This window comes from Talpa occidentalis, unplaced genomic scaffold (genome assembly GCF_014898055.3).
Source record: "Talpa occidentalis isolate TD23 unplaced genomic scaffold, MPIMG_talOcc4v2.1 talOcc4.10, whole genome shotgun sequence".
Taxonomy (NCBI): Eukaryota; Metazoa; Chordata; class Mammalia; order Eulipotyphla; family Talpidae; genus Talpa; species Talpa occidentalis.
The window spans coordinates 57,965,383-57,984,839 of record NW_023600993.1 but is presented as its reverse complement, the minus strand read 5'-3'; the positions used below and the strand labels follow the sequence as shown (position 1 = coordinate 57,984,839).

Sequence of the window (19,457 nt, the reverse complement as noted above, 5' to 3'; positions counted from 1 at the left end):
ACATTGTGATATGATATCACTCTTATTGATGGGATGTTTAATTTTCAGAAATTCTCATGTACTGATGAAGAGCAAAATATCCATTCTATCTTATCACTGTTATAAATGAGCATTTTCTCTTTATAAAGAGAAATTTTCTCTTTATATATAATTTTATAAACATAAATAAAAAATTATATAATTTTCTCTTTATAAAGAGAAATATTGTAGAACAACAATAAAATCATTTTTTACAACCTATTTCCTTTGTTAACATCCGTTTCTGATAAATGAGTCATTCTACATCTTCCTAGATGCCCTAGTTCTTCTAGAGTCTGCCCAGATACTTGGTATCTGTCTTCCAGCTATATGCATGTATGTGTGCATGTGTGTGTTGGTATGCACATATATGTGCAACATTTAGCATTGTGTTTCACAGGATTTAAGTTTGAGGCTTCCTGATGTGCTCTGTTTAGAACCACTGCACATGAAAGTCTGCCTAGTGCACACATTAGAGAAATCCTTTAAAAGCAAGTCATCTACCAAAGTAATTAACATACTTCAAAAACAAACCTACTCCCTATGTAAAGTCTTGGGAGAGATAGAGGAAATGTTTAGAGAAAATTTTAATGAGATAAATTGTGACAAAGTCTATGTTTCCTAGGTCAGTCTGATTTCAAAACAATAAGTTTTAAAATTTATTGGCATTCAAGGACAGAAAGTAAAAGTTGGGAAAATATTGACCATGTACTATATGAGATGAGTGAATTCACTTTAAGATGATTTCCCCTTAGCCTTGTTTCTTTCATTTCAGGTACTGTTGTAATGCATCATTTCCCATCCATTTCTTCCTATAATGTGTCCTTTAGATCTCAGACCCAAGGGGGTGACAGTCAGGCTTGGTCCGGCATGACTGTTTGGTATCAGATGCAACGTAAGTATAAACACTAAATCTAGATTTAATGAAATCTTCTTCAGTCAGCCAGTTGAGATGACAAAGACTGTAAACCCACCAGGTTCTGTGAGGAGCTCTTCTAAGTCTATTTTCCCTTGAAATTAGCTCTGTATTCATCTGCTATTCATTCTAGGACTTTTATAGAAATCATATATATCAAGGTTTCAATGTAAATGTATAAAAAAGTGGGTTCACTTACAGTTTCATTTACCAGTTCCCTCATACCTTATCTTTTCAATTAAACCCCAAAGTAGACAGCCTTAGCACTTTATGAGAGCTATGCTTTGATGGCCTTTGGTCTTGAGCCCGATTTACCTAGATTTCTACCACTGCAGCCCTGTGCACATTCCTATTGGATGTCCTCATGCTCACACACAACACAAATGAATGGGAAGGTGAGGGGCTAACTTCTCAGGCCGTCTTTGCTGAAACATTCACCTCCCTTCCCTTTGTCACAGCTGTCTCTGTCTACACACTTGGAACTGTGTTTGCTGCAGACACTGACATCACTTTCACAGCTATCACCAAGGAAACAACTCGCCTGGAGTTCTTGTGGTATTTTGGAAATGGTCCACCAGTGAGGACAACTACAAGCAACATCAAGAAAAGATTCAGCATTCCCAAGTGGTCTGTAAAATTGATTGTTGTGATGGGTAGCTGCTTAGCTCAGGGTGAGGATTCCCGTGCTACCACTAAAATAACCTAAGGTGTCACACTCACACTCAGTGCCACCAAGCACTTTTGTGAATGGAGTGTGTAGATTTAGGAAAGAAGACTCAGTCTCTTCAGCCTGAACTAGGTAGAAGGGTGAGGCTTTGAAATTAGACAATCCTAGATTCAGATCCCATCTCTGCCACCAATGTGACCTAAGCAAATACCTCATCTAAGGCAGAGTAACAGTGCTACCTCACAGCTCTGAGAGTTTAATTAAATTAAGAAGAAGGGTGGGTCAGAAAGTATTCTTCATTTTCCCCAGTAGGATGGAAATCATTGGGTTCTATAATTCCTTCAAGTGAAATACCAATGAGCTCTCCCCTTCCACTGTGACCCCTGCCTTTCCTGCGAAGTCATGTGAACAGTATACAATCTCTCCACCTTATTCCATCCTTTCCATCTGCCTTCACACCCCCTCCCCCAGGTATCTTGTGATGGTCAGGGCCTCCAACGGGGTCAGCAGTACGGTTTCGGAGCCCCGTCACATCAGAGTACAGAAGAGAATCGTTGCCAACCGACTGGTATCCACCTCGTCAGCATTAGTGAATGCCAGTGTGACCTTTGAGTGCAGAATCAACTTTGGCACTGATGTGGCTTACCTGTGGAACTTTGGCGATGGTGTTGTCAGCCTGGGGAGCAGCTCCACCAGTCATGTCTATAGCAGGTACATCACTCTGGGCACAGGTGAAACTGCAGACCATGGCTAGAATGGGCTTTTCCAGGTGTCAGCCCTTGGGTCTCCACACTACCTGCCTTCCAGTTGCAGATGACAGATATTCAAAAGAGAAAATCAAAACCCAATTGTTGTTCTTCAGGAACCCATGGTCTGGGGGTGGCAATTGGGGAATCAGACAGGTTTGTGCTACAAAAGAGGAGTTGCACAGAACAGTTCATTCTTCTTTGGAAAGCTGGGCAACCAGCTCACTGTGGCATCCACATGGTGCACTAGACATGAACTCTTGATCAGGTGTTTGCCAAAGGGAGCTTAGGCAATGGCCCAAGGGGATACACTGAAACCCACTAGCCACACCTGGCAAGACTTGGAATAACTGTCATGATGCTAGGAATGTGGAATGAGAGTGGAGGGTGGCAGATAAAGTTTCTGGGGAAAGTTATAAGGGTCTTTGGTAATTCTGAAGAGTTTAGCATTTGTCTTGCACCCTCTGTTTACCCAGATGAAACATTGTGGAGGACCATGAAAGTGTGTAGCCTGTCTTTATCCGAAATAGTCATTACATTTCTCTGGAGATGGGCATGTCTGCAGGAAACATAGCTATACACCAAATCACCACCTCTCAAGGTTCAGAGGTGCTGAAATGCAGACCAGTCAAGGTCACCTGATCCCAGTCTGGGCCGCCTGGCCATTGCTGCTTAACTGCCCTCCCTGGTAGGGATTAGTCCTGGAATGGAGCCAGTCCTAACAGTGGCTGCTCTGTCTAGGCTGAGCCTCAGGCCAGATGAGCCATTTGTACTAGTGTGCAAAATTATCCAGAAATTGAAGCCCAGGTGGCCCAGGGCATCAGGAAAGATTGCAGATGGCTTTCAGTGCAGGATTCCCTTAACAAGAACCAATAGCTCCATACCTGTGATCCCTTGACCTGAGGGGCATCGCAATTGTTCATCACTAGCTCTTGATTGATAGCTTCTCTACTAGAATAGCTTGTGCCTTTCAGAAGGAATTGAGTGACAGTACCCAGGCAGGCTGGAAGGTTCTCAGGTGGGCACCTAAGGCCTGGACAACTGAGAATGTGCCATGAAGCTCAGGGAGCCCTTTCTTGCCCTGTGGACATGGACTGCTCTGTGCCCCCTCCATGCTCTCTTGAGTTTCAGGGTTCTTCAACCACTGGAGAACCTGAGAAGGACTTCATAGCTCACACTCTGGTCAGTAGATCCTGCCATTTTTGCTGACACTCTCAGATAGCAACTGATAGTCTGATCCTTGAGCTCAAATTGTGGTCTTCTGCTGGGGACTGTGTTGTCTTATATTCAGAAGTCTTGAATGTGTTGTCTGATTTTCATCATTTGCAAAATAGGCATGACCTGCTGGGTCAGGAACCACTTGGCATACCCCTCTCAGACCTTACAGCACTCCATAGCAAAAACTGCTGCCCCTTCCAAGGCTGTGATACTGTCCTGAGCCTAAGAAGTGCAATAGGAAAAAAGATCTATGGATCAGAAAAGAGAACAAGAAGGTCATGCTGAGATCCCATATCATGGGTCAGGGATGTCCCACATGCAGGGTGCCCCACAGTCTCCCTTGGTGGGCGTGCGTCAAGCTATCACCACAGGCTGGTTTCCCAAGGAGGAAAATAATACCTGATATGGAAGATTGTTTCTTCTATGGCAGCAACATCGGTCTGGGATTTCACCACCTGTCCTGACTCACACTGGATGAACAGTGTTCTATTAGGGGGACAAAGAGCCTCTGTGGAAATCAAGCTCAGGGCCAAGTCTCTTATCACCTGTGGGCTGTCTTCCCACCTTAAACTTAGAATTGCACAGGTCTAGGAAGGTAAGAGAAGTGGGAAGGGTGAACACAAAGCAACAACAGTCTCTTAACTTCTCTGTGTTGTTCCCCTTCAGGGAAGGAGAATTCACAGTGGAGGTCCTTGCTTTCAACAACGTCAGCACCGTGTCCCTCAGAAAACACCTTTTCATTGTGCAGGAGCCCTGCCAGCCACCCCCTGTCAAAAACATGGGGCCGGAGAGGATCCAGGTAAGAATGGGCCTGGGAGTCATTCATCAGGCTTATGCCAGCTTTTTCTCCCAGGTAGATTCAGTGCAGAACAAGAAAACTTTGGAGAATGAGGCTGCATTTGAAGCAAAAGCTGTGAGGGCTGCTGGAGGTGGTGCATGAACTGAGCAGGGAAAGCCTCTCTAGAGCCCCTAGCACAGATAGAAGCCTGGTTCCTGGTGTGTGAATCTGGTCTTTATTCTCCTGATACGTTGGTATTAACACAACTCACACTATGCTTTTTTCAATTAAAAAAAATTAATTCCTTGTGAAAAGAACTGTATTGCTTTCAGGAGAAAGGTGTATTTGAATATATGTGATAAAATGAAAAGAAATGTTCACTTATTTGTTGAGTACCTACCGTGGGTTGGGAAAAATAGAGTTGTTTTTCATTTCTTTTATTCCTTTGAGGCCTTTGATTTAGAGCAAATGCTATTTTTCAGGGCAAAGTGGCAAATGGCACATGGGAATAAAAACCTGTGACTTGGCTGATTTTCCCAAAATGCTTTCTGGGATTTCTGGGCCCCTGGGAGTCTTGGGGTTGGACACTCTGGCTCCAGATGTGGTCATGGGAATCAGGTAGCCCAGACAAAAGGTCTGGTGGCCACTGGGAACCCCATGTGCAGGGCTGGCTGTGTGGGCTCCAGATTGAGGGTGAGAGTCCTACAAGCAAGACCCACACATACCCACTAGGTCAGCAGGCATGATGTGATGGCAGTCTTGTGCCCCAGGACAGTGAGTTCTCTGGTCAGGGAGAGGCACAAAAACAAATCAAGGAACCCAGGGTTAATAACTGTAATTAATAATAATAATAATTAATAATAATTAATTAATAACTGAGTAGTAAGGACAAGGGTGGAGGATTAAACTTGAATCTGATGCTGCTCTTCGGTTGAGCCACAGGACACAGCTTTCTCCTGGGTTAAAAGATTGAGAATCAATGCTGGCATATGGTTCAAACTATTTACTGTGATTTGGGGTCATTTTTTCAAAGTAAACAATTGTTTTCATTTTATTTATTTTTTTAAAGATTTATTTATTTTTATACAAGAACCAGGGTACAGGCCAAATGCGTGGGAGGGTGAGAGGATTCACTGGAGACAGAGCAGGGAACAGAACAGGTAGACTGACGAAATACACTGCTGAGGGGAGAAGCGGGCGAGATAGGAGAGGTCTGCTTTGCAATATGGGATTCTCACCAGTCGGCCGGGATCGAACCCGTGCTGCAGAGGCTGTGGACAGCTTCATAGCGCAGCACTCAACCGCCTGCACCACCATGGAGGCCCCTTCATTTTCATTTTAATTATATTTTTTAATTATAAGGATAGGTAACTCAAGGTCTTTAATTTTTTTTTTTTTATTAGAAGTTTCCTAAGGTTGGGGCCTCCCTGGTGACCTAGGGGTTAAGTCTCAGCACTGTCAGCACTACAGCCTGACTTTCATCCCCAGCCAGGGAGGTGACCCACATGGCACAGCAGACCTCTCCTGTCTTACCCGCTGCTCCCCTCCGCAGTGCATTTCAGTAGATCGTCCTGTTCCGCTCCCTACTCTGGTGAATTCTCACCTCCCACACCTCTGGCCTACACCTCAGTTCTTTTATGCAAAAAAAAAGTTTCTTAAGGGAGAAAAATAAAGTATCCTAAGTGATAAGCCATTCCTGAGAATCATTGTAAAGTTTCTTGTAAAATTGATGACCTTTGGGACAAAACATAAAAGGACAGTGCTCATAGCGAACAATCTGAAAAATCAAGGGATAAAGGCAAGTTTGAAATGATTAAAAACTCTTTTTTAGAAAATAGTAATTCCCCGTGAATATTAGTTTTTTCGCACAACCATCCCTGTGTCCTCTAGTCCCATTCCTTCTCCTCTCCCTTTTAACCCCAGGACATTTATTGATGTCCACTGGTTTTTGTTTTAACATTACTGAATTGTTATGTACTGTCCAGTATATGATTTTATTCTTCTGACTTCTCTGCACATAATTCTCTCAGATTCCCTCCATTTTGTTGAAAATGGCTGCATTTCATCCTTTCGTATGGCTATATCATACTCTTTGGTGTGGCTATACCACATCTTCTTCATGTAATCATGCATCAGACTTTCAGGTGGCTTCCATGTCCTAGCTATTATAAGTAATAATACTGCTGAAAACATTGTGGAACCTGTTTTTTTTTCATTGATGGTTTCATATTCTGTAGATATATGCCCAACAGTGGGCTTGCTGGATCATATGATATTTCTATTTTTAGTTTTGAATGGTAAATTCAGATTGCTTTTCTTATTTTTTGCACCAGTTCACATACTCAACAACAGTATAAAAATGTTCATTTTCCTCCACATCCTCACCAACACTTGTTTTGTATGTCTTTTTTTTTTTAAAGATTTATTTATGCATAGAAGAACTGGGATGTAGGCCATAGGTGCAGGGGGTGAGAGGATTCACCAGAGACAGAGTGGAGAGCAGAACAGAGTGGAGGGGATCTATGTACCACTGAGGGGAGTAGAGGATAAGACGTATTTGGGTCAGCTCCCTGGCCGGGGATTGAACTCAGGCCATAGAGGTGATAGTGCTGAGACTTAACCCTTAGGCAACTAAAGAGGGTTATTTGTAGTTATTTTTGCCCTGAGAATATGACCTCATCTTTCAAAGTCACTTGAAAGACATTTTTCTTTTTTGTTATTTGCTTGAAATATGGTTATGTTCCTTTTTTGTAGTTTATTTTTTATTATTAGAGATTGGGATTTTTAGTGTAATTTTTTTTTTAAGATTTATTTATTTATTTATTTATTTATTTATTTATTTATTTATTTATTTATTTATTTATTTATTTATTTATTTATTTATACAAGCACTGGGTACAGTCAGAAGCACGGGAGGGTGAGAGAATTCACCAGAGCCAGAGTGGAGAGCAGAACAGGCAGACTGACGAAGAAATACACTGCTGAGGGGGGCAGCGGGCAGCAGGAGAGGTCTGTCACGCCATGTGGGACCCTCGCAGGTGGCTGGGGATCAAGCCGGCACTGCAGAGGCTGCCGGCAGCTTTGCAGCCCAGCACTCAACCCCTGTGCCACCAGGGGAGGCCCTAGTGTAATTTTTAAGTACATAAAACTTATACAATAAGTTTAAGTATATAAAATTTATAAAATATTTATATTTTATTTTTGTGACATACCTATTCAAGTCTTTGCTATTTTTCTACTGGAGAGTTTGAAAATTTTTCATTTATTTTTAAATGATATAAATTTGCAATATATTTTACAAATGGTATTACTTCTCTGTTTATTACTCTTAATCATAAATATTTTTTGACATTCATAAGTTAAAAATTTTATATATTCAAAGCTTTAAACTTTTCCGTTGACATTTTCCCATGAACTTTAGGTTAGAAGGTATTTTTTCTCTCACTATGAGTACATTAAGTAAAAATATTTATTCCTTTTATATTTTTTTGATTTTGTGCTTTTGTTCATAAAGTAGGTGCAGTATTTGTTCTGGTGCTTTAAATTCCAGATCTAAGAATTCTGTCTTGTTATTATACAAATAAGTAATTGAGTCTTATGTTAAGAATAAGTTTTGGGCCTCCCCTGGTGGCGCAGGCGGTTGAGCACAGCACTGTGAGGCTGTCCGCAGCCTCTGCAGTGCCAGTTCTATTCCGGCCAGCCAGCGAGGGTCCCACATGGAAGTGCAGACATCACCTGTCTCGCCCGCTGCTCCCCTTAGTAGTGTATTTCATCAGTCTGCCTGTTCTGTTCCCCACTCTGTCTCTGGTGAATCCTCTCACCCTACCGCACATCTGGCCTATACCCCGATTTTTGTAAAAATAAATAAATCTTTTAAAAAAAGAAGTTTTAATTATTTGCTGTTGTATTGGTCACAAAGTTTTAAGGAGACAACTTTTCTTTTTAATCTGCAGGTGTGGAGGTCTCAGCCTATAAAACTAGGAGTGACATTTGAGGCTGCTGTTCTCTGTGATATTTCCAGTGGTATTTCCTACACCTGGAGTTTCAGGAACTCTGCAGGGTGGCTGGTACCCTTGCCTCCTGCTGTCAGGACACACAGGCAGACCATCACTGTACCCAGCTACTTTCTGGAACCTGGGAACTATACTGCACTGGCCAAGGTGGGCTAGGGCTTACTATACAACTGTCACTTTCACCAGCTTTTGAGCAAGAGTTCAGCACCTGCCACTCCACACCTGTTCTAGCCACAAGATAGGGATTGTTAAAAAAAAAAAAAAGGTACAATTTCTAGAGAAATATTTAATTTCTTTGGGAGAAGATAGCATATTCAAACACTAGCAAATTAGTCAATTAAAACTCCTTCTTACTCATTTAATAAAACCGCCCTACATACCTGCTTTGAATAAACCACTGTGATGGCCCCAGGGATATCAGAGGATGGGGAAGTGTCATCAAGGTGCTTATCACCAATAAAGGAATGGGGATGTCCATCAGAAAGCAGGACAATGAAATATTCATCGTAGTGACCATCCCCAAGTATGCAGTGTTTTTCAGCTGGAAATATGAAGACAATATGTGGTTACAAGGAGGGAGAGGTCCTCTCTAGATAAGTTAGCATCACATACTTAGAAGTGAGTAAGGGAGAGGCAGCTTGGTCAAGACCAAGGAGAAGCTCAGGATTCTGTGATGGGATGTGAGCAGAGCATGTAGGGAATGGACCTAGATGGTCTAGGATGGAATTTCCAGGTGGACTATTCTATTCCTAAGTTTTTCTTCAGTTGCATTTTACTTTCCCTAAAGTCCATACTGTATTTGGGGGTTAGAGAGGTGTTGCGAAAAGGGTGACATGGCTTTTGATGAAATGCCATGCTTTTGATGAAATGAAATGATGAAATCCAAGGCTGTGGTAACCATTGTTGTCACAGAGCATCTGGGGAATTATCACTTGAAGTGTTATCTTCACAAATCTATAAACCCCCAGTCTTGTGTTCATAGATACCTGGTTAGGAAAGTGTTCCCAGTTTCACTGACTCTAACCACTTTGTCTCCAATGGGCACACAATAGGACCTTTATTTTCACAAAGGTAACTGGTTGGGGGTTGGAAGGAATTATCTTGCTGTGCAGCTCTTGAAACCTTTAGTTAGGGCCAATGGTGCACTTAGGGTCATCAGTTTCCTTCTTAGTTTAACCTGAGAGTCCACTTCCTTGGGCCATCTTGCCAGGCCCCACAGTGACACCCCTGTCATTGGCATTACAGGTCCAGGTGGAAGGCAGCATTGTGTACAGTAACTACTCTGTGGGGGTGGAGGTACGATCCCAGGCCCCTGTCAGCGTGATTTCTGAGGGCACACACCTGTTTGTCTCCAGGACTAGGTCCTCCACCATTGTCCTCAGGGGGTCCCAGTCTTATGACCCGGACATTCCTGGGGCCATTCTCAGGTAAGCAACGAGGGGCTGCCACCACCCATTCTCAACATGTGCCTTTCTCTCTGTCCTCTGCCTCCTCCAAACTCAAGGTCTGGAAAGTTGGGACATTCATTCATAGAATTTTGATATGATTGTTTTATATATCTATAAGTGTATATGTATATATGTATGTATGTATGTGTGTATATATATGTATATATATACAATATACCTCAGCTTTTATTAGTTTAACTAATGTTTCTTTGGAGATCAAAATATAAGAGAATCTAGGAAAGGAGTAGAAATAAAGCATGAGTAGCTTTATAATTTGATATTATGTATTTTGCAATATGAAGTTTAACTAGTAGTCTGTGCAGGCTGCCATACTAAACTACTGCAGTCTCGGAGACTTACGAATAACAGACATTTAATGTCTTACAGTTCTGACAGCTAGAAATTCAAGACCAAGGTGCCAGAAGATTCAGTGTCTTCAGTGCTTCCTAGTTCATAGATGTTGTATTTTCAGTGTCTTCACATGGCAAAAAGAGAAAAGGGAGCTCTGTGCAGTCTCTTTTATAAGGACATTGATACCACTCTTGAGAACTCTGCTCTTACGACTTAATCACCCACTTAAGACCAACCTCGAAACACCACCACTTTGGGGATTTTGGTATTTCAATGAGAGTTGAATTTGTTGACAACTGAGGGCACATAGCTATTCAGCCAATAATAAGTATGTTACTTTATTTTTAAAATTCTCGATTTGTATGATGCAGTTGGTGTGTAGGAGGCTTGATTTCTGATCACTGAGCATTTCTAAGTGGGTGAGTCCCTTGATTTTGAAATTCTTTGCTCTGTCTTCTTCTCTATCCACACTCCCTCCCCTGGTGGCCTCATAAAGTATACTGTCAAAGACACCATACATGCATAGTAGCCTGGAAACCATATCTTCCATGGACACCATCAACACACCATAACCTGGAACACATATCTCTGTGGATCATCCATACACCATAACCTGGAGTATATATTCTCCAGGGACACCATCCATGCACCAATAATGATGAGGATGAATCCCTCATTCAGACCTCCTTCTGGACTCCAGATCTGGAGTCTCCTCAGCAAATCCATCATGTGTCTACTGGCACATGAGCATGAAACCTACCTCCATGCAGTCTTCCTGTCTTTGCTGAAGGAAGGACCCTTCTAGTTGCTCAGGACAAAATCCTTAGCAGCATGATTGGTTTCTCTTTTTCTTTCTAACTTCCCATCTGTTTGTCAGGAAATCTTGTTGGCTCTGTCCTAATCTGAGCTGCCACCACTTCAGTTTACCTGCTTAAAGGTCTCCTCACTACCTCCAAGCCTCTACCCATACCCTTCAGTCAGTTCTCCATAGCATTTAGATGAGTCTAAAGTAAGTCAGAAAACATTTCATGACTCAAATCCTCTATCACTGCCTTTCCCCTCAGTGAAAGTCTGTCAACAGTGCCTCTGAGGCTCAATCTGACTGGACTCCATGTCACCCTGAACTTTCTTTCCATGGCGGCAGCCCTTGGAAGTCCCAGGTGGGCTTCTGCCTCAGTACCCCTGCACCACCTTCCTCAGTTTACCTGTTATCATCTTCCACTTCATCCTTTTGCAAACTTCACCTTCCCAGGGGAGTCACACTTATGAAACACTAAAGTAACAACAGTCCTATCTTGATTCTGCTGTTTCATTCCCCACAGCATCCTCCTCCCTCTAACTTCCAATAATTTGCTCCCTTACTTTTATCATCTATCCCCCACTGGGATATAAGTTCCAGGGAGCAGGACTGTATCCCTTGTACCTGGAATGTGATAGTCAGTGAATATTTGAGACCCCCTTGTTCTCTTAGTCACTGGATCACATGCATAATTTCTGCATTCCAAATATGGTCTTGGGGTTTCACTAGCCAGGTGGAAATGAGAGGTTTGAACTCTCAGACTCCCTACCTCCTCCCATTAGCCATTTTCACACATAGGCTGAGCCCTCCAGGAGGTAGAAGGCATGTCTTATTTATCTCTGCCTCCCCTATCCATCCCAGACATCCAATAAGATACCCCCTAACAAGAGCTCAGGGTGTGTCTGTTGAAACAAGCTGAGTCTGCTCCCTGAGAGTGAATACAGTCTCAGCTTCTCCACCATCTCAGTAGAGAAGGTTGCTCTGTACATGAGTGAGCTGCCTACTGGAGGAGGAGGCTGGGCGGCTACACTCCACTCAGCTGGGGAACTAACGGGAACAGGGCTTTGAAGTGCTGCCACCTCCCACAGACTTTGAACACAGAGAGGTTTAGACCTCATACCAGGGTTCAAGTTCCTTACAATCCACATCGGAAAATGAAACTTTGAAAATGAACTTCAAAGGCTGTGTGGCACTTTTGTGCGGCTCACTGCTGTAGGATCAGCACAGGAGCCTTCCCTAGCTTCTTCCTACATGGGGGTGTTTCTTGCAGTGTGTGTCCCCACTAGAGTAAAACCCACTGACGCCTGTGGGTGCTATGGTCTTCTTGATTGGTGATCACAGCAATTATCACACTGCAGAGGATTGTGAGGTTGGGAGGTAAAGCAACGACTTCACCTCCTGGTCAGTCCACTTCTGGAACTGGCAACTTCCCAAGGCCCTAGGAATGTGTTTCCTTCCTAAAACAGGTGATGTGGCCCTATGTGGCCTGTGGAACTGCAAGGATGAGAGTAGCTTGTGAAACACTACTCCCATGGCTGTGTGCAGATGCGAGCAGAGATGGGACTTAGGCACCTCACAGGAGTGAGGGCAGCTGGCTGCCCAGGGGGTGGGAAGCACAGGGTGGCCTGGAAGCAGGGTGTGCCAGGGCTCCAGAACCCTAAGCAAATGAAATGGTAGGACAGACCCAGCCCCAAGGTAGTGGTGCTGCCCCCACCACTCTTACATCAGGTAATAGAAAAACAAGCCTGCGACCATATGGTCACCTAACTGGCCAGAAGTGGCATCAATGTCTCCCTTGGCCTCTCCACAGGTATCACTGGAAATGCACAGTGGCCAGCATGCTTGGGCATCCCTGTTTTGCACCTTCCTCTCCATGTTGCCTAGACACCAGTGCTCCCATCCTGGTCTTTGCAGCGAACTCTCTCAGTGACAGCTTCGACCAGTTTCTAGTGACACTGACAGTGTCCAGCAATGTCCGGAACTCCTCGGAGGCACAGGTGTTCCTGTCTACCCGCTCAGACCCAGTGCTCAGGTACCACCTGCCTGCATTCCCCCTATACAAGTCCTCCAGGTTGCACTCTTGTGCCCAGTGCCCAACCAGTGGCAGCAAACATTAACACATAATCGAAATGATTATATTTAACAAATTAGATGTTTTTATTCCAAAAACACAATGCACCATATCATTTGTCCACTCACATGATAATCGCAAAATTCATTTGAAAATATTCATTCACTGTATACTAAAGGTTATTTTCTGTCAGCACTGTCAGGAATTATTTGAGCTTGTGTTGACAATATTCCTGGGAGGTCTGAGGTCAAATGGCCTCTCCGTGGCTCCTCATCCCTATCCCACTCCACCTCCACACACATACCATACGTGGAGAGAAACACACACACACACACACACACACACACACACAGGGACACCCACACACAAACACACTTGCATGTGTGCACACCAGGAGGGGTCAATCCGGAGTCATGCAATGGCTGTGTGCCCCATGGGCCATGGTATCCTGCCTGGAAGCCATGTGTGGAGGCAGCATTGATGTGATTGAGCATGGTCCGCCACGTGCGAAGTGCCTGTATATACCCTGCCCCCACGCGGAAAGTTTTTCCAACCTTGACCTTCTAAAGGCTCCCTAAGGCCCATAGGAAAGACATCCAGAGTCAGGACTAACATAACAGTCCAGACAGCTGAATTATATCCTAAAGTATGGTATTCCTCAAAAGGAACTTTAGAGAGTGCCGGGTAAGCAAAAAGGAGTGAAGAATTAGGAAGCCATGTGGATGCAGGCCTGAGGGAAGAGGGCCTGACTCAGGACCACACCACCAGGAGTCAGGCGCAGCTCTCCTCTAGCTCTGTGTGCCCAGTGCATTTGTGCCTGTGCTGCCTCAAGGCCTGGCATCTTGTCAGGGAAGGACATGCAGTGTGGAAGAGGCCAGGCTTGGTCACTCCACAGTGCTCAGGCATGTCTCCATGACACTGCTGTCTGGACAAGGCTCAGCTATATCAACACGCCTAACTTGAATAATGCTGCCAGAGAAACCTCACATTATCTTCCTACATTATCAAACCCGACTCGATTGTTCCAGATTTATCCACATCTCTCGGGTCAACTTTAAAGACATCTTTGTTGGCTGGAATGAAGAACTTTCTTTCCAAGCTGAGTGTGAAGCCTGTGATGGAATGTTGAATCTCTCATACTCCTGGGATCTCTTTTTAGTCAACGCAACAGAAAAGAATAGTCTAGAAGGTAAAGATTATTGTTACTTTGTTTTATTAAGAGGACAAAGGTGGGTGTTTTCTGAGATGGCTAACAGTTTGAGAAGTCCGATTTATTTGTCTTGTCCATTGATTTGTTCCAGTGTCCTCTTGCTTTTACACTTCTACAGCGACAGCAGTAGAAACGATGTGTTCACTCGCTGCTTCTCAAATTTATTGCCATCTGGGAGGAGGACTCAGTATCACTGAGCAGTGGTGGCCATTTGAAATGATGCAGGATTAGTTCACTGCTCCAGGGACCTTGTCCCTCCCATCTCTAGCTAGCTCCTCTGGTAGTGGCTCTGTGTAAGGTGGCTGAGGAGCTGGGAGGAAGGCCTGGTTCCCACCTTCCATCTACACCATAAGCCATGACTTCAAGCACTTCCCTCAGTTTTCTTGGGTGAAAAGTGTGGAGTGTAGCACTTTCCAGTGAAAAGTTTTGGTGAGGCTAAGTAAAATCACATGTGAACTCAGGGCACTGGGGATGGGCATGTTGGCCACTAGGTTTGAACCTGAGGTAAAACTGATTCTCACTGGTGACATTTGTGATGAGAGATCTCATTCTAAATAGCAGATACAGAAACCCTTATTTCTAGTTGGACCCAACCAACAGAAGCTTATGCCAAACCCTCAGGGACCTTGGGCATGTTTTTATTTGTATCCATTGAATAGGCCATACAAGGCATAAGTAGAGCTTCCAGCTTACCTTGGTGGTGAAGGAACCTAAAGACAGAGAAAGCTATTGTGCCCTCTCTGCCAGGAAGGCATTCTCACATTCCTTAAGTAAATTGAATCTTCCTGACTCCAAGCTTATGCTGAATATACTAAAGAAGCTTACAGTGCAAACATACCCAGTGGTAAAACTTTCAGCAAATCAGATGATTTTCCCAGGATTGTTGTGGCTCAACATTTATTATTAAAGGATCTGACTTTCTCATGGGAATGTAAAAGCTTATTAAGATGTCATTTCTTATGTTCTTGCAACTGTTTCTTTGTTATTGTTCTTTGATCATAAATTCTAACAACAGTGTTTAGAATTGTTACACTAGATGTGTACTGATAGGTGTTAAAATTAGGAGAACTGCCATGCACCCAGATTGTTTGTAGACTATGCATGTGTAACCCATGTCAAAGAGTCTAAGAGTTGGGCAGAACCAAAGTCCTGGTGACAAGGTTTTGCAAACCCGTGTCTGCTCCTGGTTGATCTGCATGTCACTCTGGCACTCATTTTATGGGTATAGTTCTCAAATATATGTGAGACTTGTTTTGTTTTTTACTTTGTTTTATTTATTTAATATCATTGTTCATTTTGCTGTTTGATTTCTCCCCTCTGGTATAATATACTCATAAAATTTCCAAAACCAAATCACGCATGAACAGTCACTACAGTCTCTTGTGCTCTTCCCTCCCATTTTGACACCTCTCTCCACCCACCCTCTGCGGTGGGTCTCATATTTATAGTTTGTCTGCCAGTTTTGTCTTTTTTTCCTGACCCCTTGTTCAGTTTCCCTAGATTCCTCCTAAAAGTGAAACTATTCGATATTTTTCTATTTTCTTCTGACTTATTTCACTGAGCATAATCACTTCCAGCCCCTCCATGTTGCTGTGAATGGCATGAGTTAATCTTTTTTTATTGCTGTTTGTATTCCATTGTGTATCTATACCACACCTTCTTTTTTTAAATTTTTATGTATTTTTGCATAATATATGCATTTTCATCTTGGTTATAGTCCCCATACAATTCCCACCACCCTAGTTTTGATCCTACTCCCTTCTCCCACCCACCCCCGTAGTGTGTCTCTGGTTTATAGTTGCTTGTGGATTTTGATTTTTACTTTATTATAATTAGCCTTTTTCCTGGTCCCTTATTTAGGTTTTCTAAATTCCTGCTATGAGTGAGACCATCTGGTATTTTTCTTTTTCTTTCTGGCTTATTTCACTGAGCATGATCCCTTCCAGCTCCATTCGTGTTGCCTCAAATGGCATGAGTTTATCTTTTTGTTTGCTGAGTAATATTCCATTGTGTATATATACCACATCTTGATCCGTTAATCTATTTTTGGGCATTTGGGTTGTTTCCAAAGCTTACCTATTGTAAATAGTGATGCTATAAACATAGGGGTGCAGGTGCCCTTTTGAATTAATGTTTCTGTGTCCTTTGGGTAAATATCTAGGAATGGAATTGCTGAATCATATGGAAACTCTATCTTTAGCAGACTGACGAAACTCCACACAGCTTTCCATAGTGGTTGGGCCAATTTGCACTCCCACCAGCAGCACAGGAGAGTTCCTTTTTCTCCACATCCTCACTAACATTTGTTGTTGCTAGTTTTTTAATATGTGCCACTCTCACTGGTGTAAGATGGTATCTTATTGCAGTTTGATTTGCATTTCCCTGATTACAAGTGATGTTGAACTTTTTTTCGTATGCCTGTTGGCCATTTGCATTTCCTCTTTGGAGAAGTTTCTTTTTAGCTCTTCTGCCAATTTTTTGACTGGGTAGCTTACTTTGTTTTTGTTGAGTATCACCAGCTCTTCGTAGATTTTTGTGAACAGTTCTTTATCATTAGTGTTGTGTGCAAAAATTTTTTCCCAATTGGTGGGGTAGCTCTTTGTTTGGGTTACTGTCTCTATTGCTATACAAAAGTTCTTTAATTTGATGTAGTCCCAGCTGTTTATCTTTGTCTTCACTATCAGTGCTTTGGGTGATGTGTCTTTGCAGATGTTACTGAGGTGCATGTCATGTAGTGTTTTGCCTATATTTCCTTCTATGTATTTTATGGTTTCAGTTCTTATGTCTAGTTCTTTAATCCATTTTGAGTTGTTTTTTGTACATGGTGTGAGGTAGTAGTCAAGCTTCATTCTTTTGCATGTAGTGACCCAGATTTCCCAGCACCATTTATTGAACAAATTTTCTTTGCTCCATTGCATATTCTTTGCTCCTTTGTCAAAGATTATTTGACCGTAAATCTGTGGATTTGTTTCTGGATTTTCTTTTTGGTGACATTGGTCCATGTGTCTATTCTTGTGCCAATACCATGTAGTTTTTGATTATTATGGCTTTATAGTATAGTTTGAAGTCTGGGAGTGTGATACCTCCATTCCCTTCTTTTTTTTTTTTTTTTTTTTTTCAGGAGTGCTTTGACTATTCAGGGTTTTGGTTGGCTCCATATGAATTTCATCAATATTTGTTCTATTTATTTGAAGAATGTCATTGAAATTTTTATTGGAGTATCATTGAATCTGTAGATCGCTTTTGGTAGGATGGCCATTTTGATAATCTTAATTCTTCCAATCCATGAGCAAGGGATGCCTTTCCATTTCTTTGTGTCTTCTTCTATTTCTTTTAACAGTGTTTTATAGTTTTCTTTGTATTGGCCCTTTACCTCTTTTGCTAAGTTTATTCCCAAGCATTTGATAATTTTTTTGTTTCAATAATAAAAGGGGTGGTTTTCTTGATTTCTTCTTCTTCTTCAGATTTATTGTTTGTATTTATTGTTCTTCAGATTTATTGTTTATTGTATAGGAAAGCTATTGATTTTTGCATGTTGATTTTGTATCCTGCTACTTTACTAAACTGATTAATTAGTTTGATTAGTTTTTCTGTGGAGTTTTTGGTGTTCTCTATGTATAATATCATATCATCTGCAGATAGTGATAGTTTTATTACTTCCTTCCCTATTTGGATTCCTTGTATGTCTTTCTCTTGTCTTATTGCTCTGGCTAGGACTTCTAGTATTATATTGAAAAGCAGTGGTGAGAGTGGACATCCTTGTCTTGTTCCCAACCATCTTCTCTGATCATGAAGGCATCAAACTAGAAATAAACTATAAAAAGAAGTCAAAGAACCCTCCTACCTCATAGAGATTAAAACCCACACTACTGGAAAACCACTGGATCTAATGAGGAGATTGAAGCAGAAATTAAAAAACACTTTGAGTTGAATGATAAGGAGAACACCAATTTCCTAAATGTATGGGATGCAGCAAAAGCAGTAATAAGAGGAAAATATATAGCAGTACAGGCTCATTTCAAGAACAAGAAAAAACTCAAAGAAACAACCTAATATCACATCTCAAAGAAGTAGAAAAAGAGCAAAAAAAAAAAAAAGTAAAACCAGTAGAAGAAAGGACATAATAAAAAACAAAGCAGAAATAAATGAATCAAAACTGAAAAAACAATCCAAAAGATCTATGAAACCAAAAGCTGCTTCTTCGAAACAATAAATAAAATAGACATACCTCTAGCCAGGCTCACAAAGGAAAAATGGGAGCAAACACAAATAAATAGGATCACAAATGAAAGAGGAGAAATCATAGCAGACACAGCAGAAATGAAAAGAATAATCAGAAACTACTATGAACAGTTATATGCAAACAAGTTCAACAATCTAGAAGAGATGGACAAATTCCTACAACTTTAGCATCACCCAAAGCTAGATAAAGGAGAAATAGAAAACCTAAAGAGCCTGATTACAAGCAGTGAAATTGAAATGGCAATCAAAACCCTCCCCAAAAACAAAAGTCCAGGACCAGATGGGTTTACAAATGAATTCTACCAAACATTCAGAAACAAACTAGCGCCTGTCCTTCACAAACTCTTTAAAAAATTTGATAAGGAAGGGATAATACCAAACACATTCTATGAAGCCAACATTACACTAATACCAAAACCAAACAAGGACAGCACAAAAAAAAAAAAAAAGAAAGAAAACTACAGGCCAATCTCTCTAATGAACACTGATGCAAACATCCTCAATAAAATTTTAGCTAACAGAATCCAACAATGTATCCATAAGATAATTCACCATGACCAAGTAGGATTTATTACAGGGATGCAAGGATGGTTCAGCATCTGAAAATCAATCAAGATTATCCAACACATCAACAAAAAAAATGTAAAAACCATATGATAATATCAATAGATGCTGAGAAAGCTTTCGACAAAGTGCAACACCCATTTATGATAAAGGCCCTTGAAACTCTCAGAATACAAGGGACATACCTACCTACCACATTTTCTTGATCCAGTCATCTGTTTTGGGGCCTTTATGTTGTTTCCTTATCTTGCCTATTGTAAATAGTGCTGCAATAAACATAGGAGTGAAGTTTTCCTTTTGAATTAATGTTTTTGTATCCCTTGGGTAGACTCCTAGGAGTGGAATTTCTGGGTCACATGTAAATCCATTTTTAGTAATTTGAGTGTCCTCCACGCAACTTTCCATTGCAGTTGGAC

General features: G+C 41.8%; 1 protein-coding gene across 11 annotated transcripts in view; it reads left to right on the top strand.

Annotated features, from left to right (window-relative positions):
* Positions 1-19,457, top strand: part of PKD1L1 (polycystin 1 like 1, transient receptor potential channel interacting) — a 181,015-nt gene that overhangs the window by 46,545 nt on the left and 115,013 nt on the right. For 10 of the 11 annotated variants that reach the window (XM_037501593.2, XM_054695721.1, XM_054695739.1 and 7 more), the window contains exons 10-17: positions 794-913; positions 1,393-1,561; positions 2,073-2,312; positions 4,232-4,364; positions 8,297-8,503; positions 9,602-9,783; positions 12,765-12,986; positions 14,054-14,214. In XM_037501593.2, the coding sequence (XP_037357490.1) occupies positions 794-913; positions 1,393-1,561; positions 2,073-2,312; positions 4,232-4,364; positions 8,297-8,503; positions 9,602-9,783; positions 12,765-12,986; positions 14,054-14,214 (1,434 nt within the window). The remainder of the gene's footprint in view (positions 1-793; positions 914-1,392; positions 1,562-2,072; positions 2,313-4,231; positions 4,365-8,296; positions 8,504-9,601; positions 9,784-12,764; positions 12,987-14,053; positions 14,215-19,457) is intronic. The other variant, XM_054695734.1, reaches the window with a different exon arrangement.